The sequence below is a fragment of the Meles meles genome, chromosome 4 (assembly GCF_922984935.1).
Source record: "Meles meles chromosome 4, mMelMel3.1 paternal haplotype, whole genome shotgun sequence".
NCBI classification, from domain to species: domain Eukaryota; kingdom Metazoa; phylum Chordata; class Mammalia; order Carnivora; family Mustelidae; genus Meles; species Meles meles.
In genome coordinates, this window is record NC_060069.1 from 115,980,275 (window position 1) to 116,007,944 (window position 27,670).

Sequence of the window (27,670 nt, forward strand, 5' to 3'; positions counted from 1 at the left end):
ATAATAGTAAGGAGTCCAGTGAAGAGGCTATTGGAGGACCCTGCATCAGAAATGATTGAATTAAGAGGTCTTATTATAAATGTAACTCTAGAATTAAACCAGATTCTAATTCTTTCTAAAGTCTTGAGAAACAGACCTGTCTGCTACAAGAAAACATTTCAAAATATTAAGTTTCTTCCTACATGATTTTCAGTTGTAGTAGGAGGCTTTGGACACAAAGAAGCCCTCTTGTATGAATCAGAACTCCTTGAATACCCAGGTTGTATCTAGGGCACTTTACTTGGTGTCCTCTTCACTTTTGTGTCCAGTTTTCATAACTTTCATGGTTTTATTCCTCTCAGTTAGTTTTAATGATCTTTGAGCAGTACTGTCCAGTCTTTTCCATTACCAGTTATCTCTTAATTTTTACCTGTAAATCTCAGTTTGAAAGATTACATCTGCCAGTGAAAAAGGAACTTTTTCTGTTTGCCCATTGGGTACCAAGGAAATACAAAACAACTATTATTAACACATGCAGTAATTATTAGAGGATTGGTATTTTTACTCTGAGTTGGTATTATTATATCAAATTCCAGCTAGACTTTCTGAAATTGAAATTTTTTAAAGATTTATTTGTTTTTTAATTTTTTAAATTTAAATTCAATTAACATACACAGTATTATTAGTCTCAGAGGTGGAGGTCAGTGATTCATCAGTCTTATATAATACCCAGTGCTCATTACATCACATGCCCTCCCTAATGTCCATCACCCAGTAACTTTATTTTTTTCCCCCTCCCCGCAGTTTATTTTCTATGATTAAGAGTCTCTTATGGTTTGTCTCCCCTTCTGATTTCATTTGGTTTTATTTTTCCCTCCCTTCCCCTGTGGTCCTCTGTTTTGTTTCTTAGATTCCACATGTGTGTCAGATCATCTGATTGACTTATTTCACTTAGCATAATACCCTCTAGTTCCATCCATATTGTCGCAGATGGCAAGATTTCTTTTTTTGATGGCTAAGTAGTATTCCATTTTACGTATATACCACATCTTCTTTATCCATTCATCTGTTAATGGACTTTTGGGCACTTTCCATAGTTTGGCTTTTATGGACATTACTGCTATAAACATTGCAGTGCAGGTGCCCCTTTAGATCACTACATTTGTATCTTTGGAGTGGGTACCTCATAGTGCAATTGCTGAGTTGTAGGGTAGCTGTATTTTCAACTTTCTGAGGAACCTCCATGCTGTTTTCCAGAGTGGTTGCACCAGCTTGCATTTCCATCGACAGTGTAAGAGGGTTCCCCTTTCTCTGCGTCCTTGCCATCATCTTTCATTTCCTGACTTGTTAATTTTAGCCATTCTGACTGGTGTGAGGTGATATCATCTCATTGTGGTATTGATTTGCATTTCCCTGAGGCCAAGTGACGTTGAGCATTTTATCATGTGTCTGTGGTTGAGTATTTTATCATGTGTCTGTGGTGTTGAGTATTTTATCATGTGTCTGTTGACCATCTGTATGTCTTCATTGGAGAAATGTCTTCATATCTTCTGCCCATTCTTGATTAGATTATTTGTTTTTTTGGGTGTTGAGTTTGGTAAGTTCTTTATGGATTTTGGATACTAGCCCTTGATCTGGTAAGACATTTGCAGGTAGATATCTCCCATTCTGTCAGTTGTCTTTTGGTTTTGTCAACTGTTTCCTTTGCTGTGCAGAACCTTTTTATCTTGATGAAGTCCCAATAGTTCATTTTTGCTTTTGTCTGATAAGAATTTGCTGTGGCTAAATTCAGAGGTTTCTGCCTTGTCCTCTAGGATTTTGGTGGATTCTTGTCTCATATTTGGGCCTTTTATCTATTTTGAGTTTATTTTTCTGTATGCTGTCAGAAAATGGTCTAGTTTCATTCCTCTGCTTGTGGCTGTCCAGTTTTCCCAACACCATATGTTGAAGAGACTGTCTTTTTTCCATTGGACATTCTTTCCTGCTTTGTTGAAGATTAGTTGACCATAGAGTTGAGGGTCTATTTCTGGGCTCTCTATTCTGTTCCATTGATCTATGTGTCTGTTTTTGTGCCAGTACCATACTGTCTTCATGATGACAGCTTTGTAATAGAGCTTAAAGTCTGGAATTGCGATGCCACCAGCTTTGGTTTTCTTTCTCAATATTACTTTGGCTATTTGGGGTCTTTTCTGGTTTCATATAAGTTTTAGGATTATTTGTTCCAGCTCTATGAAAAAAGTTGATGTTTTGATAGGGATTGCATTGAGTGTATAGATTGCTGTAGGTAGCATAGACATTTTAGCATTATTTGTTCTTCCAATCCATGAGCATGGAATGTTTTTCCATTTCTTTGTGTCTTCCTCAGTTTCTTTCATGAGTTTTATAGTTTGCTGAGTACAGATCCCTTTCCTCCTTGGTTCGGTTTATTGCTGGGTATTTTATGGTTTTTGGTATAATTATAAATGGGATCAACTCTTAATTTCTCTTTCTTCTGTCTCGTTGTTAGTGTACAGAAATGCAACTATTTCTGTGCATTGATTTTTTATCATGCCACTTTGCTGAATTCCTGTATGAGTTCCAGTAATTTGGGGGTGGCATCTTTTGGATATCCACGTAGGGTATCATGTAATATGCAAAGAGTGGGAGTTTGACTTCTTTACCAATTTGGATGCCTTTTATTTATTTATTTTTTTGTTGTCTGATTGCTGAGGCTAGGATTTCTAGTACATTTTTGAACAGTGGTGGTGATAGTGGACATCCCTGACATGTTCCTGACCTTAGGGGAAAAGCTTTCAGTTTTTTCCCATTGAGAATGATATTCACTGTGGGCTTTTCATATATGGCTTTTATAATATTGAGGTATGTTCCCTCTATCTCTCTACTGTGAAGAGTTTTAATCAAAAAAGGAGTGCCTGGGTGGCTCAGTTCATTAAGCATCTGCCTTTGACTCAGATCCCAGGGTCCTGAGACTGAGCCCCACATCAGACTCCCTGCTCAGCGGGGAGCCTGCTTCTGCCTCTACTCAACCCTGCTCATGTTCTCTCTTGCTTGCTCTGCTGTCTCTCTCTCTCTCATGTAACTAAATTTTTTAAAAAGGGAGTAGGAGATCTTAGTTTTGTCTGGTCCCAGGAATTCAGCTAGATAGCTGTCAAATCATTCAGAACACTGTAAACCCAACCTCAGATCTAAGAAAAGAATTGCTGCAATCCTACAAATAGAAAAGCGACCACTTTCTGCAAGAATGACAAGATAGAAAAACTCATCTCAAAAAAGAGAACAAGAGACAGTATTGACTGCCAGGGACCTGATCAATATGGATATAAGTAAGATGCCAGAACTGGAGTTTAGAAAAATGAATATAAAGATACTAGCTGGGCTTGAAAAAAAATCATAGAAGACACTAGAGAATCCCCTTCTGGAGAAATAAAAGAACTGAAATCCAATCAAGTCAAATCAAAAAGGCTATTCATGAGGTACAATAAAAAATGGAGTCTGTAACTGCTAGGGTAAATGAGACAGAAAAAAGAATTAATGATATAGAAGACAAAGTGATGGAGAATAAGGAAGCTGAGAAAAAGAAAGATAAATACTGGATCATGAGGGGAGCATTCAAGAGACAAGTAATCCATAAAGTGAAATAATATTAGAATATTTGAGATCCTGGAAGAGGAAAGGCAGAGAGACAGGGAGACAAAGGTATATTGGAGCAAATTATAGCAGAGAACTTCCTAATCTGGGTATGGAAATAGGCATTTAAGTGCAGAAAGCATAGAGAACCCCTCCCCCCCAAAATCAATAAAAATAGGTCAAGAAACCCAACATGTAGTAGTGAAGCTTTCAAATCTCAGAGACAAAGAGAAAATACTGAAAGAAGCTTGGAACAAGTGGTCCATGACCTATAAGGGTAGAAACATTAGATTGGCAGCAGACCTATCCTTAGAGACCTGGTAGGCCAGAAGGATAAGCATGATATATTTAGGAAGCTAAATGAGAAACACAGGCAGCCAAGAATACTTTATCCATCAAGTCTGTCATTCCAAATAATAGTAGAGATTAAAAAAAAAACTTCCAGGACAAATGGAAGCTAAAAGAATTTGTGATCTGTAAACCAGCCCTGCAAGAAATATTAAAGGAGATGTCTTAAGTGAAGAGAGAGCCCAGAAGTTAACATAGACCAGAAAGGAGCAAGGACAATGTACAGAAACAGAGGCTTTACAGGTAATACGGTGGCACTAAGTTCATGTCTTTCAGTAGTTATTCTGAATGTAAATGGACTAAATGCCCCAATCAAAAGACACAGGATATCAAATTGGATAAAAAAGCAAGACCTGTTGATAAGCTGTCTGCAAGAGACTCATTTTAGACCCCAAAACACCTCCAGATTGAAAATAAGGGGGTGGAAAACCATTTATCATGCTAATGAACATCAAAAGAAACCTGGGGAAGCAATGCATATATCAGACAAATTAGATTTTAAACCAAAAGAGATAAGCAAGTACACTATATGATAATTAAAGGGTCTGGCCAACAAGAAGATCTAACAATTATAAATATGTATGTCCCTAACCAGGGAGCAGCAGCCTGTTAGATAAACCAGTTAATAATAAAATTAAAGAAATATATTGATAATAATAGTAGGGGACTTTAACACCTCACTTATGCAATAGACAGATCATTGAAGCAGATCACAACAAGGAAACAAGGGCTTTGAATGACACACTGGACCAGATGGACTTCACCAATATATTCAGAACATCCTATCCTAAAGCAACAGAATACACACTCTTCTGAAGTGCACATAGGACATTCTCCAGAATAGGTCATATACGGGGTCACAAGTCAGGGGTCAAAAGGTACCAAAAGATTGGGATCACTCCCTGCATATTTTCAGACCACAGTACTTCGAAATTTGAACTTAATCACAAGAGGAAATTTGGAAAGCTCTCATATATGGAGGTTAAAGTCATCCTATTAAGAATGAATGGGTCAACCAGGAAATTAAAGAAGAATGAAAAAACTCATGGAAACAAATGAAAATGAAAACACAACTGTTCAGACCCTTTGAGATGCACCAAAGATGGTCCTAAGAGGGAAATCTGTAGCAATATAAGCCTTTCTCAAGAAACAAGAAACAAGAAACCTTACTTACAAGAAACGTTACTCCTGAAGGAGCTGCAGAAGGAACAGCAAATAAAGCCTAAGCTTAGCTTGAGAAGAGAATTAATAAAGATTAGAGCAGAAATCACTGATAATAGACACCAAGAGAATAGTAGAACAAATCAATGAAACTAGGAGCTTGTTCTTTGAAAGAATTAATATGATCGATAAACTGCTAGCCAGTTTTATCAAAAACAAAGGGAAAGGGCCCAAATGAATAAAATCATGAATGAAAGAGGAGAGAGTACAACCAATACTGAGGAAATACAAACCATTATTAGAACATACTATGGGTGACTATATGCCAACAAGCTGGAAGGAATGGATGCATTCCTAAAAACGTATTAAGTACCAAAACTGAAACAGGAAGAAATAGGAAAACTTAACAGATCTGTAACCAGCAAGGAGGTTGAGGCAGTAATCAGAAACTTCCCAATAAATAAGAGTCCAGGGCCAGGGGGCTTCCAAGAGTTATTCCTACCAAATATTTGAAGAATTGATATCTATTCTTCTCAAGCTGTTTCAAAAAAATAAAAATGAAAGAAAAACTTCCAAACTCTTTATATGAGGCCAGTATTACCTTGATCCTAAAACCAGACCAAGACTCCACCAAAAAGGAGAACAACAAACCAATATCACTGAAGAACATGGATGCAAAATTCTCACCAAGATACTAGCTAAGAGGATCCAACAGTACATTAGAAAAATTACCATGACTAAGTGGGATTTATTCCTAGGCCATAAGTGTAGTTCAACATCTGCAAATCAATCAGTGTGATGGACTACATAGAAGAAAGAACAGGAACCATATGATCCTTTCAATAGATGCAGAAAAAGCATTTGACAAGAAAGCATCCTTTCTTAAAATTGAAACTTTGATTTGAAAATTGAAAAAATATGTAGACCCTAGAGATGTCCTAGACCTCATATTAGCAACCACTCGTGAGAAGGTCTATTGAGAGAAATTCCCAAGTTACTGCTGGTCTTACTGAGACAAGCAAACCAGTTATTCAGAGGTCCAGAGTCAGTAAGTCAGATCTTTTTATCTAGTTAGTAATAAAGAAGACTGACATTTTCATTCTAAAATGTAAAATTAAAAACATTTACCACTGGACTTGAAAAATAAATTTTATAGGTGAGTGATCCAGATACATGGTTTTGAATCTGTTTAACATGAGCTAGTTTCTAGGGAAAACACATTTGTAGGATGACTCTGGGCAATAACGTTTAAGTTATTTTATTTATAGAACAATGAGCTCAGAAGACATATCTATATTTTCATTGAAAGCATTAAGTCCTTTAAGGCAGCCTCTGTTATGTACCATAAATTGATGGGAGTAGATGTATGTGTCTTAGTTACACATGCAGCTAAGAAGTGATAGTACGTCTTTTGTAGAACATGACATCATCCATAAAAAGTAATGTTAAACCTCTTTATTTCAGATTTTACCAGTCCAGAATTTTGTAGTGGTCATACTTTTGTAGGTTTGTGCTTTTTTAGTAGGAAAAAATAGTAAATAGTTTAAAATTTCATGTGAAATAAAATGAGCCAAGATATGTAATAATGAACTTTCTAATCGGAATTTACAAACACGTTATTCATTGCCTCCTGACCCCTCAGAATCTGAGAGCCATCTGCTTATGCCTTACAAACAGCTGAGCCTGGGAAATCCCATTTGACGGGATTATTGTTATATGTTAGGTTTATTATTATTATTATGTTCAGTTAGACAGCATATAGTACATCGTTAGTTTTTGATGTAGAAAGGAAACAGCAAAACTAAGAGACAACCCACGGAAGGGAGAAGATATTTGTATATGACATTACAGATAAAGGGCTGGTATCCAAGATCTATAAAGAACTTATCAAATTCAACACCCCCAAAAAACTAATAATCCAGTCAAGAAATGGACAGAAGACATGTACAGACATTTCTCCAAAGAAGACATACAGATGGCCAAGAGACATAAAAAATGTTCAACATCACTAGCCATCAAGGAAATACAAATCAAAGCTACAATGAGATACCACCTCACACCAATCAGAGTGGCTAAAATTAACAACTTAGGAAGCAACAGATGTTGGTGAGGATGCAGAGACAGGGAAATCCTCCTGTGCTTTGGTTAGAATGCAAACTGGTGCAGCCACTCTGGAAAACCATATGGAGGTTCCTCAGGACATTAAAAATAGAAGTACCCTACAACCCAGCAGTTGCCCTATTGGGTATTTAACCCAAAGATACAGATGTAGTGAAAAAAAGGGGCATCTGCACCACAATGTTCATAGCAGCAATGTCCAAAATTGCTAAACTGTTAGGTTATTTTTAGAATTAACACTAATAGTTTAAAAGTTTTCTGATTGCTACCTTCTTTAACCACATTTTTTTGGCAAATACATTTTTTCCATCTTATCTTAGATTAAATCAACTTGTAAATGAAACAGGGTAGAATATAGAACTACTTTCTAATAGAGTCCAGATTTCTATAACTGGTTGTTTTGTTTTTGGTTTTATTTTGTTGGGTTTTTGTCATGAGATGCTTTTGGTTTTAAAAAATAGAGCATGAGTTATTTAAGATTGCTTGCTACCTTAATTATACAGTAATTTTATGGGAATCTTTGAATTCTGAGTACATTTAGCTAGGTTTCTATTTTTAGTGTTTTTATTGTGTTCCTGATTTTTGTTGTGGTAGCCGACAAACATTTAAAAACTCATGAACTCTTAAGATTTTATCAATGAAGTTTCAGTTTATATGCACATTTTTAGATTTGTTTTTATTTACACACAAATTAATATTATGTTTGTGTATGTAATATACATACAGAAAAATGTATTTTTTGGTGTCAGTTTGTGCTGACCAATTAAGTGTTGACAATTTTGCAGAGGAAGAGCACTTTAAAACAGCCTGTTAAGAGAGTGTTAACCCAAAGAGACTATTTGGTTTATGGGATAGAATTTATTACAGGAACGTCTGGGTGGCTCAATTGGTTAAGCCTCTGCCTTCAGCTCATGTCGTGATCCCAGGGTCCTGGGATCGAATCCCACTTTGGGCTCCTTGCTTGGCAGGGAGCCTGCTTCTCTCTCTGCCTCTGCCTGCCACTCTGCCTGCTTGTGTGCTCTCTGTCTCTCTCTCTCTGACAAATAGATACATAAATAAATAAATAAAATCTAAAAAAGAAATTATGGCAAGTGCAGATAACCTGAAGGGCCTTAATGATTTTAGTGTTTTGTGTTTCATTTTTTTAGTGAATTAGGAATGCTGTGAGGGGACTGAGTTTGTGTTTCTGTGGTGTCTTACATTACCCAGTGACATATTCTTTCACTGCTGCTCTTACTGATGTGTTCATTAGCACCCTAAATACTGTGTAGGTCACAGAGGAATTTTAATATTTTATAATCTTTTAGTATTCCTAATGTCACATATATTTTATATAAAATCTTGGATTTTAATGTCCTATGACTTTTAATACTCTTGTATTTGTTTTTTAATGCACACATGCAGGAACTTAGGTATGAAGGGGGTTTGATTCACCATATGTACCTTATGGCCTGACTACATTGTTTATTAGGCAACCGAGTCATGCCTGCATCATCCATAAGAAAGCATTGACTATTTTCACCTGAGCTCCTACTATAGATTCAGCTTCCATAGATGACATTGTAGTATTTCTAAGAGAAACATAAGATTTAATCTCTACTTCAGATGTAAAAGGAAAGAAGATATAAAATGCCTTCTATATTATCTGCCACTGAGTAAATGTTATTTAACTCAATCACAATAAATTATGTCCTATTACATATGTAAATTTCTTTCACTAAATGGCAGATGGTACATTAATACCAGGTTCCTATTATGGAAACAAGGGATTATGCCCAGGGTCACATGGTAATATTGGCTGGAGCAACACAATGAGTCTTGTCCTTCATCCTGTAGCCCTTGAACAAAGTAGCATCTATAATGCAAGGTTGCTGACAAAGTGTAAATTAGGAAGGCATGACTTCATATTCCTTCAGGCTCTGGGAAATTTGTTATTTAAAGAATATTAGAGCAAATAAAGAAGAAAAATAGGCATTGTCTTCATTTATTTTCTTCTTTGGGGTAAATAAATATGGTAACTTACTATAGTACTTTATGTTTTCTTGAATTAGAATAAATACAGGCACTCAGGCTTCCTTCCTTTAGAGGTAAATGGCTTCAGCTGCACAAAAATACACCCAGCAGTTAATGTAGTCAGTGCTAACACTGCTGAGAGTTTTTTCAGTTCATTCAGTAACACAAAACAGGATATTAATTGGGAGAAGATCTTAATCTATTTCATAATTCTGCTGTCTCAGAAATAGTGCTGTCAATCAAAAATATTTCTGATATAGTAACCAATATTCTATTTTTTTTTTAAGATTTTATTTATTTATTTGACAGAGAGAGATCACAAGTAGATAGAGAGGCAGGCAGAGAGAGAGAGAGGGAAGCAGGCTCCCTGCTGAGCAGAGAGCCCGATGCGGGACTCGATCCCAGGACTCTGAGATCATGACCTGAGCCGAAGGCAGTGGCTTAACCCACTGAGCCACCCAGGCGCCCCACCAATATTCTATTTTTAATTAATTTGTGAACTTATAAAATATCACATTCTGTGATGTTATGATGGGTTAACATTAGATGTCATGTTTAAATAAATGTTTCATGGCCTATGCAGTTATTAGGTATTAGAAAAGTGTTTAATTGTACTTAAGTTAAAAAATTGTTTTAGGACATCAATTATGGCTGATAGTAATCTTACTAAGTTGGGAGCTGTCTTAGAATATCTAAATGTTGGTGTTTTTGTTAAGAAAATGTTGAAATCTTTCATCCTGTTGTTCATTGTTGACCTGCCTTTTTTTCTGTATTTTCTCATATTCTTCATCACAATTACATTGTTTTGCCTTCGCAACCCCACCTCAGGCCTGCCTCCTCTAGAAAGCCCTTTAGGGTTAAGGAAGGCAGCAGATATTGGGGAGCTTCCTAGAGGGATTACGATTACACTCACTTTGGGGTAGATTGTACTGCGGAGACTAGTGTAGAATCTATATGATGGATGCCAATTCTCCTTCAGGCTGCACAAAGGGAAGACTAGAATGCCAGTCAGCTTCAGCAGAACCCTGAGGGCATTCTGTGTCCTACTGCTACCATTCTCTATGGCCCAGAGCACCCCAATGAAGTATACTGTCTTTTAGTGTTTTCTGTAGCAGTAAATAAACATTATAAAATACTCTCTTTTTATGTATAATATTTGATTAAAAGGTGTATTAAGTCCCATGCAGAACCTCTTAGTTGAGAAGGGAATAAACTATATACTGCCTTTCACTTTGAAAGAGAAACTGATTTTCTGGCGTTACAGGACATCATCCAGCATGACAGTTGGGTTGACAATGGTGCTTTATCAGTGCTAATTCTTGAAATCACTGCCTAAGCACTTTATGTAGAAAGAAGTTCATCTTTCAGTTTGCTCAGACCAGAAACCTTATAGTTGTCTTTACTCCCTCATACTTTATATTCATTAGCCACTTCTCAGAGTCTTTACGTACTTGCGTCAGCTTCTGACTACATCTCAACACCTCCTGCTGCCACTGCCATTCAAGTTATCTACCTTTACCTCAGTTATGACCAGAGATTTTTTCGCTGACCTTTCTTTCTGTCCTTTCTCCCCTTCAGCCTACTCTCAACCTGGTGGTGAGTATGATCCTATTAAAATGGAAGGTCTCATCTCACTTTGCTCACTGTCCTTACCCCCAGGGCCTTATAGGAGATGGCTTCTTACTCCTTTCTGACTTCAACTCTTAATCTTCTTTCCCTTGTTCGCTCTGGCAGCAGACATGCTAAGTGTGCTTCTTCCTCAGGGCCTTTGTGATTCCCTCTGCCTATTCTTTGTTATCCCCACACCCGTAGCTCACTCCCTCACCTGTTTTAGAGTTTTATTTACCTGCCACCTTCTCAGTAAGATCTGTCCTGACTGTGTTCCTTAAAATCACAGCCCCTTAATTTTTCCTACCTGCCTTTGTTTCCTTATTTTTTCCTAATGTATTTATCACTTGTTAAGATAGTGTCTGTTTCTTATTCATACTATTTTCTCTTATCCCCCACACAGGGTGCTTTTTCTATATGCAGAGATTCTTTATCTCTAGTGCCTAGAACAACACCTGGTCATAATACATACTTACTAAATATTTGTTGAGTGAATAAATGAACGAATGAATAAACAAGCAAACTGCCAATCCTAGCTCTTTTTTTAGGCTTTATTTCATCCCTCAATGCACATGTGCTCTATATAAAGAAATATTGTGACTACTTTTATGATACTTCTTTTTCTTCACTTTTAAAGCTTTATTACACCGTACATTTCACCTACTCAAAATAGTTCATTGATTTTCAGTATACTTGCAGTTGTGCAGTCATCACCATAGTCAATTTTAGAACATTTTCATCATCCCAGAAGAAGCTCCACAGTCACTAGTGGCCACCCCATTCCCTGCCCCTTAACCCTCTTCCTCTCTAGTCCTAGGTAACCACAGATCTACTTTTTTCTCTATAGATTTACCTATTTGGGATATTTCATATAAATGGAGTCATATAATGTGGGGTGGGGGCTTTGGTGGCTGACTTATTTCACTCAGCATGTTTTCAGAGGTCATGTTGTAGCATATATGAGTACTGCATTCGTTTTTGTGGCAGAGTAATATTCTGTTGTGCAGATATACCAGATTGATCCATTCATTAGTTGATAAGCATTCATGTACAAGTGTTTGATGGGCATATATTTTCATTTTTCTTGGGTATATTCTAGTAGTGGAATTGCTAGGTTGCATGGTATCTCTGTCTTTACCCTTTTTAAAGAAACCGCTAAACTGTTTTCTAAAGCAGCTACACCATTTAAAAATCTCTCAAGAAGTACACGCAGGTTCCAGCTTCTCCACATCCTTGTCAACACTTGTTACTATCTATCCTTTGATTCTAGACATCCCAGTGGGTATAATGTGTTTCTCATTGTGACTTTGATTTGCATTTCCCTGATAGTTATGTTGAGTATCTTTTCATGTGCTTATTGGCCATCTGTATGTCTCCTTTGCATATTTTTAAATTGAGTTGTCTTTTTAAAATCAAGTTGGAATAATTCTGTATTCTGGGTACTAGATTCTTATCAGATTATATGACTTGCAAGTGTTTTCTCCCATTGTATGGATTACCTTTCCCTTTTATGATAGCATTCTTTGAAGCACAAAAGTTTTTAATTTTGATGAAATTCAATTTGTGTATTTTTGTGTGGCTACTTATGTTTTTGGTATCATAGCTAAGAAAACATTGCTTAATTCAAGGTCAAGATTTATACCTACAGTATCTTCTAAGAGATACAGTTTTGGCTCTTAAATTTAGATCCCCTTTAATTTTTGTATGGGATCTGGAGGTAGGGGTCCAGTTTCATTCTTCTGCATGTGGATATCCTCGTGTCCCAGCACCATTTGTTAAAGAGACCATTCTTCCTCCCCACTGAATTGTTTCGGCATCCTTATCAAAATCAGTTGACTTTAAATTTAGAATTTATTTCTGGACTCTCACTTCTGTTCCATTCATTACAACTTCTTATACATTGCTATCAGTAGGCTCTGAGGCAGATGGTTTCTTTTGAGCTGTATTCATCTTGCCTAAGCTGTGTTATTAGCTGGGAGTCTTGTAGTAATAATGGTTTTCTGGAAGGCTGTTTACTTGGGAAAAGCTTTCAGGAAAGACATATTTTAAAACATCTTAATTGCCGGCTTGCAGCTTTCTTTGCCTCTATGGAGTTATAAAGCTTGGTATTCGTAATCCTGATTCTCTTTTTCTGTCTTTAGATTCTTGGCTCTCCTCATAGCTGTCCATTTTGAAATCCTGTTTTTCTCCTAGGGACCTCTTTTGAGGCCCTGTGGAATTTGAAAGTGAGGTCAAGTGAGTTGCATACATTTGCATAGCATAATCTGGAGTTTCAGCGCTGCATGGACTTAGAATAAAGCACTGGTCTGATCAAATATAGCTGTAGCTGGCCAGCATTCTGGCACATGGCCTGAAAGTACTGAGGCCAACTGGCAGTCTTCTTGTGGTTTTGAATGCCACGCTGGACCACACAGGTACCTTTGCATCCCAGGCTATTACTTTTAGACATTCAATTTTTTTTTTTTTTTTTTTTTAGACATTCAACTTTTAATCTTAGAAGTTAGAAATCCTGTTGGTGGAGCAGGAAAGCAGAAAATCAGTTTTAATTGATGCAGTGTGAAGATTGCCAGGAATAACCAGGGTGTAGGTAATTCAGTCTACTTTTCTTGGTCATTCAGTCAGGTAGTCATGAACTCCTATCTAGGCATGTATTTTTTTAAACTCCTAAAACACAGATTTGATCATCATTCAAGTGCCAGTGGTATATTAATCCATTAATTAGTCCATGTAATTGCTCTCAAATATCACTTTCTTATTGGTGTAACAGTTGTGCTTCCAAGAACAGTTGTTCTTCCAAGACACATTGCATTTGGGTGATAATCACATAATTTCTTCAGAATTATAAAATAATCAGTTATCTGTGCTTGCTGTGGTAGCCATTAATTTAGTTAATTAAATTATTCAGGTCACCTCGGTGACTCGGTTGAGCATCTGCCTTAGGCTCAGGCCATGATCTCAGGGTCCTAGGATCGAGCCCCACATTGGGCTCCCTGCTCAGCAAGGAGCCTGCTTCTCTGCCTGCTGCCTCATGTGCTTCTGCATTCTCTCTCTCTTTCTGACCAAAGAAGGAAAAAGAAATGTAATGACTATTTGCATGCTGTCAGCATGCTAGGATGCCTGTGGGGTGTCATCTCAGTGTATTGTCACCCTCAGCACACTTGTTTGGCCAGGCATTTCTATGTGAAATCACTTACCTTTGTGATTGCCTTATTAGGGCCTTCTAGGTTTACCTCCATACAAATTAGTCCATGACTGGGCTCAGCCAAACACGCCAACGGTCACAAACTTTTATTCTTCCCTTTATTCAGTAAATGTTGATTGAAGCCTCCTGTTATGCCATATGCTGTGATTGCTGCTGACAAAACAAAGGTGTCCATAGACCAGGCATCATGCAATGATGTTGCTTAGTACTGTGCAGCTGCATCAGTGGATTGTTCTTACATAACACATGGTACTTTGAGAACACATACTAGTCACCTACTCATTAAAACAACCAAAAAAAAAAAAAAAATAGGTGCCTACTGTGTGCTCAGGGTGTTTGACCTGTGAAGATGAGGAACATCTGTAAGGAAATGCCAGTTAAGCCAGCAAGGCGAAGGGACAGTAGAAGATCATGCCAGGTAAAGTGGGTGGCATGTGCCAGGGGAACCAAAGAAGGCTAGTATGGCAGGAACCCAGAACAGGTACAACACCAGACTTAGACAGGACCAGGCCACCACTTCCAGACCTGTGGGCTGTGTTGAGGACTTGGCCCTGTGTCCTAGAGCAGAAGGATGATGTTGACCTGTTGGAACCAAGAGCCACCTTTTCCCCAGCTTACAAACTAAGTCTTAATGAAAGAAACAGGTTAGCTCCTATTCAGATTTGATTTCTGGATAGAAATGTTAAATTTTAAAGTTCCTTCTTATTTGGATTAGTGTTTCTTCAACTTCAGTGTGCTTAAGAATTATCTAGAGCTTTTGTTAAAGCAGGTTTTTGGGTCTCCACTGCCAGAGACTCTGTAAATCTGGATGGTGTTCAAGAATTTGAATTTCTGTTAGTTTGCAGAAGATGAACTGGTACTGCTAGTATCTGTTCCTTAGAGTAACAAAATTAATTCATCTTTCTTGTTATTGTTTTGGTTGTGTATAATTAGCAAAGGATCACTTTTTAGTTATATAGTAATTTTCTTTTTTCAGGAGCTATATTTTATAGAAGTTATTTTAAGTGTATACATTATACTTACCTGTGTACCTTATGTATGTGTGTCTATGTGTGTCTGTATATGTATATAGACAACACAGAGGACTCCATGAGGAGATGTGGTTAACAAACAGTAACGGAGAGGCATAGCCCCAGAAATCAAGATACTTAAAACCAAAAAGAAATCATGACTAACAAAAACTTGTAAAAACTTACTTGTCCTACCTTGACAGCTGTTGAGATTTAAAATTTAGAGCGATATCATTTGGGATTTGGAAACAATTGGCGTTTCAGTAAGAGTAAACCTGTGTATTACTGAATCCGTTTTTTACTTTTGTTTTTCTAGATCTAATTACTTGTTTAGACACTGCATCCAGTTTTTTGGAACCTGAGTTCAGGTATGACCATGTTTGTGACTTTTTCCCCCTTAAATATTACTCTTCATCCACTTCATCATTATTCTTATACACTTACGATTAATGTGCCGTTCTATATGTGTCACAGGTGTGACATATAATAATCTAAGATATCAATAAATTACAGCTTATTTAAAGCCATTGAGTTACCATGTTTAAATTTTGCTTTAATTGTATGTAGCATTTGGATCTTTTCTATAATGAAAGTATTATAGTATGAAAATAAAGTATTTTAATATACTTTAAAAGTAGAACTGGTTGCTTTTAAAAATCTGGCAAAATTGTTAATGAAGTTAGAGGAGCTTTTTTTTCCTCCCTCAAAAAAAGGGAAGAAAATGATTTAGGCTATGACGGAATTCTTCAGTGTTCTTGCCCAGGCAGCATTTCTACTACTGTTTCCCTGCTTTATATCCTTGTCTATTGTCTGGACTGGGATACGCTTCTATTTGATTTTCCATTTCTAACCTTTGCTGGCTTTTATTCTGCCGCTCACGTTGCTGCCAAGTTTCATTCTAAAATAAATGCCTGATCATTCCCCTGCTTTAAAACCTTTAGGAGCTCCTTATTACTAAGACAAAATGCCATCCAGATTTCTTAGCCTGGGTTTCAGGATCTTTCACAGGTAGCCCTTGGACCATTTTTCCAGGCTCATCTTACGTACTTATGGATTCTTTCCACTGCTCTGAGCTCTCAGAACTTTTGCCCGGAATTGCTTTACTCCTCTCTGCTTGGCACATTTATTCTCATCTTCTAAGACTGGTCTCACTAACCTGCCCCCAACTTGCTACCACTTCCCAAAGAGCAGCCTTTATTTTGTCTTCAAGGATAGTTCTCTGTCTGCAGGATGGGTGTGCTCGTCAGCACTTACGGAGGGTCCCGGTCAGCAGAGAGGACTCTGGCCTCAGTGTCTGGCACACAGCCTGCCACAGGGTCTTATTATAGCCCCTGCTCTCCGCTCCATCGGTAGCAGCCACAGGCAAGCTGCCGATTTCTCTTGCCTGGACTGCGGCACGCCCAGCCCACCAGACCAGAAGCTGAGGTCTCAGCTTCTCCTCAGGGTTCCTTCCAGCTCTTGCTTCTCAGGAGCCAGAATAATCTTTTTCAGATTATGTGTATAAGCTTTAAAATCCTTCATTTACTTAGAAATATATTCCCAACTCATTCCCATAGTCCACAAGGCTTCTGCACGAAGCCTTAAACGAAAAGCCTAAACTAAACCGTTTAGTTTTCCAGAGCTCGCTGTCATCCTCAGCTGAAGAAGCAAACAGGCCACTTCTTCTTATGAGCCTACTGTTCCATCCATTCGGGTGCATTTCCCTCCCTTTGCTGAGGCTTCGCTTCCTCAGAGCCCCATTTCCCAACTTTGGCAGTGCAGAGCCCTGTGTAAGAGCATCGACTCTGGCGCCCACATGCCACTTCCCAGTTGTGGGAGCAGGGCACACTGTTTCTCAGTTCCCTCATTTGTAAAATGAGGATAACATAGTACCTACCATTGGGGTTCTTGTGTGGTTCCTGAGGTACTCAGAAGGCTGCCTGGCACTTAGTAAATTTATTGAATGATTGTATTACTTTGATTAAGTGTGCTTTCTCCTAGTTATTTCATGGAGTCCCTTTTATTCATAGCAGAATCATAATCTGATTAATTACTCATATAAGTGTTTAATGTCTTCCCCCGACCTCAGGAGTATAAACCCAGGGAAGACTGGTCCATGTTTATTTGGTCGATGTTTTGTAAACCCAGTACCTAGCACAGCCCAGCACTCAACAGACAACATAACAGACATTTCGGCAACCATGTTGAGTGGCTGGGTGGGTGAAGTGAGTGAATGAATGAATGAATGCCAAACATTTTTAAGTCAAATTTGATCAGTAGAGGGTTGGTGAAATAAATCGTGGTTTATCCACAAAATAGAACAGCATGTAGCTGTTAAATATGAATAAGTCTTATAGTAAAAATATGTCTGTCATTCATTATGAAGTAAAATAAAACAGTATGTAGAATATGACACAATTATTTTAAATATGTGGGTGAAGAGGTTTTATATCGATGGATGGAATAAAGTCTGAAAGGGCTTTTTAGAAGTGGTGCTTCTCAGGGTAGTGAGATTATAGTATATTTAAATGAACTGAAAAATGAACTATGTGATTTTTTGTTGTTGTTGTTCTTTCCCCCCAGTAAGTACAGAACTATTTTATACCCTTTAACTTGTTTTTATTTCACAGTAAGTACTGCCCAGCTGGTTGTCTGCTTCCTTTTGCTGAGATATCTGGAACAATCCCTCATGGATATAGAGATGTAAGTCTAAGCAACATAGACTTATGTTCAAGTTGTGATAGAACTTTCTTTTTTTTTTTACTCCAGAATAGGTTGCTGTACCTACTCTATATATCTTTAATCTTGATTTGTTTTCTAGGAATTATCTCTTTTTAGTATTACGTATGTGGTATTTTATTCTTTATCTTGTGCTACAAGTCTGTACTGTGTTACCACATCAGTAATCCTGTGTCTGTTGAGAAAACTGCCCCAGTTGACCCATTTCTTGAGTAAGCCTGAGTGTCTTGTTTATAAATTATCAAAGAAAATTAAATACTAATCTTTTGTTTTTCCTCTTCTCAAGTCCTCGCCCTTGTGCATGGCTGGTGTGCACGCAGGAGTAGTGTCAAACATTTTGGGTGGCCAAATCAGTGTTGTAATTAGTAAAGGTATCCCATACTATGAGAGTTCTTTGGCTAACAACGTCACGTCTGTGGTGTAAGTATCTACGTTATTGGTTATGTAAGGAAGGGTGTGGGGCAGGAGTGGGACACCAGCTAGTTAGACCTCAGCAACGTCACTGTTAATGGTCTTCATGAAACATTTGTGTGATGAGCATCCCATTTTTGTGTGCTCGTTGTCCGTGTGTACTGAAGAGGATAGGCAGGGTCGCACAACTTGGCATGTTCTCCATCGCAAAGGTAGTCATTTAGAAGGATGACTTGTTCTTTTATGAGTTTTGAAAATTCTAGAGTAAGGGTCTGAAAGTCTGTGGCCAAATTTTTACTTAATTTCAAAGATTAGAAGGCATGACTACTCTGTTTCTTGTAGCCTGTTTGACCTAGGATGGATTGAGGATAAGTGAAATACTCTAAAAATTAAATTTTGACCTAAGTCGGAGGTAGTTGTATTATGAATACTCCTCTCCTCCAAAGAGGGTATTTTAAGAGTGTATTTTTATGGTCACTACAGTGATCTGTTTTTTGAAACACAGACTAGGCATCAAAAGCAGGAAAAGTTGAAACATTAAATAGAAATGTGATACTTGGAATCTGTTTTGGTAAATCTTGCTTATTAGATGGGCTCAGTTCTGTAGACAATACTAAGCCTTATTGAAACCAGCTTCTCTTCAGACATTCTAGGGCAGTTTCCATTCAGAAGATGAGAGCATGATCCATATCCATGACAGTATAAAACAGGAGTCACCAAACTTTTTCTGTAAAGCACCAGCTTGCAAATATATTAGGCTTTATGGGCCAAATGTCCCTGTCACTTATCCTCTCTTGGTTCATTTAAATCTCTTTAAACATGTAGAAACCATTCTTCGCTTTCTGGCCACACAAAACAGTCCATACAGGAGCGAGCTATCATTTGCCCATTCCTGGTATAGAGTTAGCAACCTTTCCTTCTCTTGGTTTCTTCTAAAGATTTTATGCAGACCTTATCATTCCTTTCTCCTCTTCTGCCTTTAGAAATAATTTTTTTTTATCAATTCTCTCTTTCATACTCTAAGGAAAAAATAAGGACAGGTTGCATCCACTTGTACTAACAGTTTGAATGTTGTGCTGAAGGCAGGAGCATACACTGATGGTTTTATCCCCTCAAGTTCTTTAGAGTCCTTCATAAACTAGTCATGTGTCCCAGGGCTCCATTCTCCCCAGCTGCATTTACTTGCCTTTTACTTTGAAATCCACATGGGGTGCTGCATTATCACACTGACACTTGTTCTTAGCTATGCTTATTTCCTGTACCAAATGCAGTCTCTCTTCTCTGTGGCCAGCTTTTTTTCTGTTTACCCCCAGGAAACTTAAGCTTCATTCTCTGGGAATTACTTGCAACAAAAGCAAATGATGCAGAAAAGTTTGAGGAATCAGTGTATTTCCACGAAAGATAAATAGAGGGCACATGGGCAAACTTGCAGAGAAAATTGTTTATGTTGATTTCAGAAGTTGTTCTTCTGACTTTTTTTTTTTTTTTTTTTTTTTTTTGGCTAAGAACAGCATTAGTTGTCATATATATGGCCATAGAATACCCTTAGTTCTTTATATTTTAAAACAAAAAAGAAAAAGTTTTACTAAGACAAATATGGGGAAGTAAGTATATGAGTGTCACCAAGAGTAACTTTTCTCTTTCAGGGGACACTTATCTACAAGTCTTTTTACATTTAAGACAAGTGGTAAGCCTCTCATGTACTTTGTAACTTATTATAATGGGTATAATAGTAAATATTATTTAAAGACTATCATGCAATATGGCAATTGCTGGGGTTTTGGGGTTTTTTTCTGGCACCTTCTCATATATCACAATAATGTAATGGACGGAATAAACTGGAGGTTTTATATTAATTGGGAAATGATCATGTAAGCAAGGAGAGTTCCTAGGGAAAGGTGATTTTTTTAGTATGTCTGAAGTAATTAACTTCACAGAAAATACTTACTGAGTGCCTTTGATTTGTCAGGCACTGTCCTGGTGCTAGTGAAACAAAAGTGAGCAGAATAAGCAAATCCTCCTTTCTTGGAGCTTAAATACTGGTGTTGAGAGATTGACAGTAAACCTTGGATAAATAAATTAACATATGTGCTATATCCTATATAATGTTATAGAAGATACAGAGAAATAAGGAAAGAGGATAGGCAATGCCGGAGGGACTGGTTTTGAATTTTAAGTGGGGTCTGCGTAGGCCTTGTGGAAAATGTGACATCTGAGCAAACACCTAATGGCTGTAGGGGGTAAGTCATTCACGGATCTGGAGATAGTGTTCCAGGGAGAAGATAATGTATTGCCATTAAATTGATGGTTATTGCTTGTAAATAAATATGTATGCACATTGCCTGAGGAGACACAAAGACATGGACCCAAGAAACATTTGCCTACTTTTGAAATTCCTCAATTAGAGCATATTACTAGCATAGTATATGTTAATGGCATGTGCACTAGAAGGTTTCCAATGAGCAGATTTATACAGATCATGAATTTATATCTGGAAACCAAGTTACTATATTTTTTGTTTCAGGTTGTTATGGAACACTGGGGATGGAATCTGGTGTGATTGCCGATCCTCAAATAACAGCATCATCGGTGCTGGAATGGACTGACCACACAGGGCAAGAGAACAGCTGGAGACCCGAAAAGGCCCGGCTGAAGAAACCTGGACCTCCTTGGGCTGCTTTTGCCACTGATGAATATCAGTGGTTACAAATAGATCTGAATAAAGAAAAGAAGATAACAGGTTAAGAGACATAATTTTCTAGAATGATTTATAATTCTGATTGTATTTGGAAACCTGAAGACATCCAAGATATTCTTAGAAAATTAGGTCACTGCAAATGTAATTGTATGGTTTTAAGTTTTCTTTACTGGTGTTAAATATTCCTGAAGGTAGGTTTATAAAATGTGGCAGAGGAAAGGAGTTGGTATTTGATTTCTTTTAGCTTTTCATCTCTCTCCTTTTTTTTTTTTTTTAGCTTTTCTTTTTCATTGTAATAAGGTTCTTGAAAGGTAATGTTTCAATTAAGTGATCTTGACATTTGAAATAACCATCTCTTAGAGTTATTAAAAGAAATTTATGTTCAAGGAGTTCATTTTAAGTGCTATAAATAATATTCTGCATGTGCTGAGTCCAGATTTATTTGGGGACAATTTATCAAATGGTCAGAATAATTTATTAGAACTGGTTTAGGTAATTTTGATTAGGTACTGAAAAAAATAATTGTTTTAATCCATTCATTCCCAGGGAGTCATTGTTACATGGTAGGTGAAATATATTTTATAGTGATACGAACACAAGCTGTCAAAATAGAATAGTCCTTTCCTTACGTGCGCTCATGATTCTTATATCTTTACAAGGAAACAAAGCCAAGTTGGTTGCTATTATAATGAAACCTTGCACTTAGAGATGGCAATGTGCTTTTGGCAAAAGATGTTTTAACAGTATACTTTAGGTATTTATGCTTCAATGCTGAATAGACTTCAAGGATCAGACCCTGTGCACTAATGAAAGCAACTTTCCATTCCCCAGGCATTGTGACTACTGGCTCCACCATGGTGGAACACAATTACTATGTGTCTGCCTATAAAATCCTATACAGTGATGATGGACAGAGATGGACTGTGTACAGAGAGCCTGGTGTGGAGCAGGATAAGGTAAAATGAGTGCCAGGGTCTTTTAAAAAATGGGCCTTTGCCAAAAACCATGAAAGCTCTCCTGTGTGAGGTTCAAGTTAGCTATCATTTGGTCTTTGTTCTCTTCTGGTTATTTTAGGCTGTGTTGGTTATTAGCCTTATTCTTCTAACTATGCTTAGGAAAATCTCAGTGGTTCTGGGTCCCTTTGGATGATTGTAACATTTTTAACTCAGTTGTTTAGGTACTTTATTAAGAAATTCTAAGAAAGAGGGATGCTATACTGGCTCAGTCAGTAGAGCATGGGACTCTTGATCTCATGATCATTTTCAGTAAGTAGTGGTAACTTATTTTAAAAAAGGAAGAAATTCTAAAAGGAACTTGTAACTTCTTGTCTTAAATAAGTTCTTCTTGTTAATCCACAGAATGATAGAAAGCTTAATTTGTTCCCAGATTTCTTCTATGTAGGCAAGGGGGACAAAAGCCAAAAGCCAAAGGCCTAAGTGCATTATAGTGTTGGATATAGACTTGAAAGGTCATTTCAAGATCACCTTACCAAATTTTGTCTTAGAAAACTTGGTTTTTTTTTACTGAAGAATTTCCATAACTTCCATGTTAATTATCAAATTGTTGTTTTAGTTAGCAGACAGTGATAATGCAGGAATGCTCCGGAGAAGATAATAAGGGATGGGGAGTAGGGGGAAGTGACTGTCCTCTAGATAGCCCTTTCACCCAGGCTTCTGACCCACAATCCACCATGAGGACCTTATAACTGGGTGAGTCCTTGTCCTCGAGGAAGGTAGATTTCTTCTTATCTAGAATTGAAATTATAAGCACAGTTTTTTTTAATGAAACTAACCTGAGTTTCATTTCACTTATATGATACTACCAGTTCTCTATCATATATCAGATTTGCTAATATATCTTCAATTACCACTTTTCTTATCTCTCTATTCAGAAAACTTCAGGGGCTCCTTATAATCTGTCATATGTATCTAAACTCTTCTGTTGTTATTCAAGGCCTTCTTCCCTCTCTTCTGCCTGTTATCACCTGACCTTCATCTTTGGTGAGGCTCTACCCATTGAAGTAAATAATAGTATTGTCTTTAAACCTATCTTCCTTCTGCTTAATAACCGCAGACTTGGCTACTTTTTACTCTGAGCACATCCATATTTATTTATAGAATATTTGTTGTACTTGTGGAATATACTTAATTTTTTGAAATTATAAGAATTATCCATGTTTATATTATAAAAACATCTAGCACCATTGAATTATGTTTCTGAAAAAGACTTTCTCTTTTGCTTCATTTTTTTGAAAGATAATTTCGTAAGGTATAGAATTCTAGGTTGATGTTGTTTTTCCCTCCACGCTTTAAATAATGCTCTTCCACTATTTCTGGTTTACATTTTTCTAGTGAGAATTCTGTCTTTCATACTTTGTTCCTCAATATGTACTGTCTTTTTATTCCTTAGCTGTTTTTAAGATTTTCTTTTTATCATCTGTTTTAAGCAATTTGATTATGGTGTGCCTTTGTGTAGTTGTCTTCATGTTTCTTCTGCTTGGGTTTCTTTGAGCTTCTTGGATCTGTTGGTTATAATTTGCTTCAAATTTGTAAAAGTATAGTCCATGTTTTCTCATTCTCAAATATGTTGCTTCCCTAATTCTAATGACATGAATATTATGACTCACAGTTTACTGATGCCCAGTTCGGTTTGGTTTTTTTGTTGTTGTTTTTTTTTTTTTTTTTTAATCTCCATGTTCTAGTTTGGAAAATTTTGTTGTTCTGCCTTTAAGTTCACTAATCTGTTCTGCAACATCTAATCTATTAATCCCATCCAGTGTACTTTTATCTTCAGTGTTGTATTTTTGCTTCTAGATTTTCAGTTTTGGCTTTTAAAGTTCTTCAGAGTCTCTCCTGATCATGCTTATGCTTTTTTTATTATTTATCTAATTTTGAGCTTTATTCAGGGACACAGGTTACTTTGGATAACCTGCATTTTAGTTTTGTTAGGCAGAACCTGAGCAGCCTTTAGTTATAATTTTTTTCTACTGTCAGTTCTGTTCCAAGTACTCAACCCAGTCTCATGTATTACGAGTTTCCTCCACACTATCTGTTGGTAATGTGAGCTGTTCCCACCCCTGCCTAGCTCTGAGAATCATTCTTCTGGCTCCTTTCCAGCAGTTCTTTTACCATCCACAGATTGTTTCTTTACAAGCAACTGAAGATTTAGGGGAAACCCTCCTACAGATCCGAGAAGTCTCCCTCTCTTTGTGCAGTTCTCTTCTCTCCTATATCTTGCAAATTCTAGCTATCTTGGCCTCTCCATCTTGGAGCTCTGTGTCCTCGTTTCGATGAGAGCACCAAGGCTCTCTCCAGACAATATTGGGGCAATAGAAAGGCTCACCTCATGTGTTTCTCTTCTCTCTGGGATTAATGCCCTATGCTGCCTATTGTCCAGTGTTGGAAAACTGTTGTTTCATATATTGTATCTGATTTTTCATATGTTTAAGGCAAAGAGTAAACTTAGTCCCTATTTGTTTTGGAAAGGAGTGGAAGGCCTTACACTGAATTATATGGAATATCAATCTCTTGCCTCACATTAGCCCATCTGCTCCCTCATCTACCCAACTCAAGAGTAATTGGTGTGTTCATTTCCTGAGCATGCACACATGCATGAGCACATACAGACTGACACAGCTTTTGGGTTTGTTTTCAGAAAATGCAATACAACTTGCTTCATAATGTATTGCTTTTTAATAGTGTGCCATATCTGTGTGTGGCAATATCCTGTAAAATTTGAGTTCCTTGAGAGGGAATGTGGGCTTCCATTTCCCTTTTTATCCTCATGATTCCTTACAGACCTCACTACACACAGGGGCTTATAATAAATGCTCACAGATTATAGCAGATCATTTTTACTTAATTTATATAAAATCTTTCTCCTTTAAGGTTTTTTATAAAAATGATACTGGTGTGGAGTACAACCTCAGGGATGGTTTTTATGTCCTAAAGTGATTATTGTTCCTGTCGCACAAATGCATAATAGACTGCAAATATTTGCCTTCACTTTATTTCAGAGTAATAGCTGAGGAAGTAATGAAAAGTTAATTACTCATTTGGAGATTGTTATAACTTCAAAACAAACCTTGTAGAAAATGAAGGCTATTAACACATCTCAGAAGTTTACAATCTAATGCTTTTTGAATCAGCCAAAAGAAAATAGCTATATTTGGACATGACTTGATGGGAGAGTTCAACATTTGCTTGCCCTCACATTACTCATCAAATAAAAACCGCTGTAATTTTAGGCAGATATCTATTTATTAGCAATCTTTAGAAACTAGCCAGGTAATTTGGCCTAAATGAACAAGGGGGAACTTTTAGCTTAGTGGAGGCCTAGGGTTAAGTCAGAAGACTCAGACTCAAGTCACTGCTCAGTCATCAACTGGTTATGCAGTCCATTTACATTCTGAAGCTACAGTTTTCTGGGTTCTGCCTATTTCATGGGGTTGTCAGGAAGAACAGTTGAGTTAATTACATGAAAATAAGAGCTCTTTTATCATACTATCATTATTTGTTGAAAATGGTTGAGGGGATGAGATAGTCACTTGAAATCATATTTTTACCTAAAGACTATTCATATAATACATATAATGCATCTGTTGCTGTTTACTTAGGATCATAAAATTTAGGCAACAGTGTTTCAGAATCACTTGTCTGGTTTAGATAGCAACAGAGAATGAAAATAGATACTATGGGAACTGTCTTTATGTAGTTTATCCAGTAGGTGGAGGTATATAACTGTTACGCATTCCTTTAGTGTATGTTCACTTTCTGTCTCTTTTCTGAGAGAAAAATTATGAAAAGTACACAGTAAAGCATTTCCTTTAAGACCGTGTGTGTTCAATCATGCTTTACTTTGAGAAGAAAATTAATGTATTTAAATAGCTGGTAATTCCACAGGACTAGAATTACTAATTTATTGAGAGAATTATACTGTCTCACTGCAACTGATTCTCAGATTGCCAAGTTAGCATTTTTGTTATGTTTCAATAATCTTAAAATCATTTTTGTATTCAGTACTTTTATAAATTTTTGATGAAGAATGTGTAGCTTCTTAATAGTTTGTCCAAATTATGATTAATTTATTTTCTGAGAAGTTAATTCCTACTGTCATACTTTACAGATCTCATTTAAGCCCCAAAGCAAAAACCAAAAATATGTTTCAGTGGAACAGTTTAGCCCTGACCTCTGTTGACGTAAAGTACCAATTTTTGTTTTTTAAAGATATTTCAAGGAAACAAAGATTATCACCAGGATGTGCGTAATAACTTTTTGCCACCAATTATTGCACGTTTTATTAGAGTGAATCCTACGCAATGGCAGCAGAAAATTGCCATGAAAGTGGAACTGCTTGGATGTCAGTTTATTCCTAAAGGTAAAGCAACAGTATGTTATTTAATTTAAAGTGGCTTTGCTATTCTCAGAGAAAATAAGGAATGATAGTATGAGCATTCAGTTTTTACTACAGTATCTCTTTAAAGAGGATTTTTAAAAGAAATAGTTATCCTATTAAACAGGCAGTTCCCACAATGGTTTTCAAGATTACAAGTAGAAGAAGAGAGATCATCATCGATGAGATAATGTAATGAGATTGCTTTTCAGATCTAGTCTCAATCTTAACAATTTTTAATCAGGTCCCATGTAGTATAATATTATATCACCAACGCCAATGATTATAACAGTAACCTTAGTCCAAATGCCTTTTCCTTTGAAAAAATTAAAAGTGGAAGTAACTTCCCTCAGTATTATAGAATATTTTAATACTTACTGTTGTATCTCCAAAACCTACTACAATGCCCCCATGTGGCGGGCCCTGCACAGTTATTAAATGATTGAATGAATAGCATGTCAAGCTGTGACGATGCCTCTGTGGCTTTAGAGTTTAACATCATCCACCTCCTCTGTGTTCTCCTGTGAAAATTATTTTAAGACAATTATATAAAAAGTGAGAAATCCCAGTAAGTGTGTGTGTTTAATGCATAGTATATTTATCCTTCTGATGAATTGCTGTCCACAATTTAAAATTACTGAGCAGAAACAAGTTCTCTTGGAAATGTTGAAGATATTTAAATTACTGTTTTTAACTCTGACTCTGATAAGCAAAATGTATAAATTTTTCTAAACCATTTTTCAAGGTCGTCCTCCAAAACTTACTCAACCTCCACCTCCTCGGAACAGCAATGACCTCAAAAACACTACAGCCCCTCCAAAAATAGCCAAAGGTAGGCCTCCTTTAAGTATGAGAATTTGGTATTCCCAGAATCTGTGGTATAATTTTCCATAAATATATTAAAAGCATTATAAAATAATTTTGTTTTAATCAAGTTGGTGTAGATAAAAAACTAAAGAGTTTTTGAAACTTTTTTCAAGGTCGAGCCCCCAAATTTTCTCAACCACTACAACCTCGCAGTAACAATGAGTTTCCTGCACAGACGGAGCAAACAACAGCCACTCCTGAGATCAAAAATACTACGGTGACTCCAAGTGTAACCAAAGGTGTGCAGATTCAGAAATTGACACCTGTTACATTGTAGCAGTTTATGTTGTTTGTGAATTTTCAGGAGCACTTCCAGCTTTTAAACTCGGTTTCTTTTCCTCTCAACTGTATTTCTTAAGAACTGAAAAAACTTTAATTCCTCTCCTTAGAAAAGAAATGTTACATTACACTGATTTCTTTTCTCTGGTGTCATGTAGAATCGTTTTTTAAATATTTAGAGATGGCTGCTGTATTTTGGGTTTCCTCTTGTGAGCTTTGTTCTCACCACAGCTAAACACA

General features: G+C 36.8%; 1 protein-coding gene across 1 annotated transcript in view; it reads left to right on the forward strand.

Annotated features, from left to right (window-relative positions):
- The window catches only part of DCBLD2 (discoidin, CUB and LCCL domain containing 2), a 96,277-nt gene that overhangs the window by 55,463 nt on the left and 13,144 nt on the right, over positions 1-27,670 (forward strand). Inside the window, exons 4-12 of the mRNA XM_046003482.1 lie at positions 15,383-15,434; positions 17,676-17,748; positions 18,071-18,204; positions 19,842-19,882; positions 20,720-20,935; positions 21,725-21,849; positions 26,119-26,269; positions 27,030-27,116; positions 27,265-27,390. Of these exons, the coding sequence (XP_045859438.1) occupies positions 15,383-15,434; positions 17,676-17,748; positions 18,071-18,204; positions 19,842-19,882; positions 20,720-20,935; positions 21,725-21,849; positions 26,119-26,269; positions 27,030-27,116; positions 27,265-27,390 (1,005 nt within the window). The remainder of the gene's footprint in view (positions 1-15,382; positions 15,435-17,675; positions 17,749-18,070; positions 18,205-19,841; positions 19,883-20,719; positions 20,936-21,724; positions 21,850-26,118; positions 26,270-27,029; positions 27,117-27,264; positions 27,391-27,670) is intronic.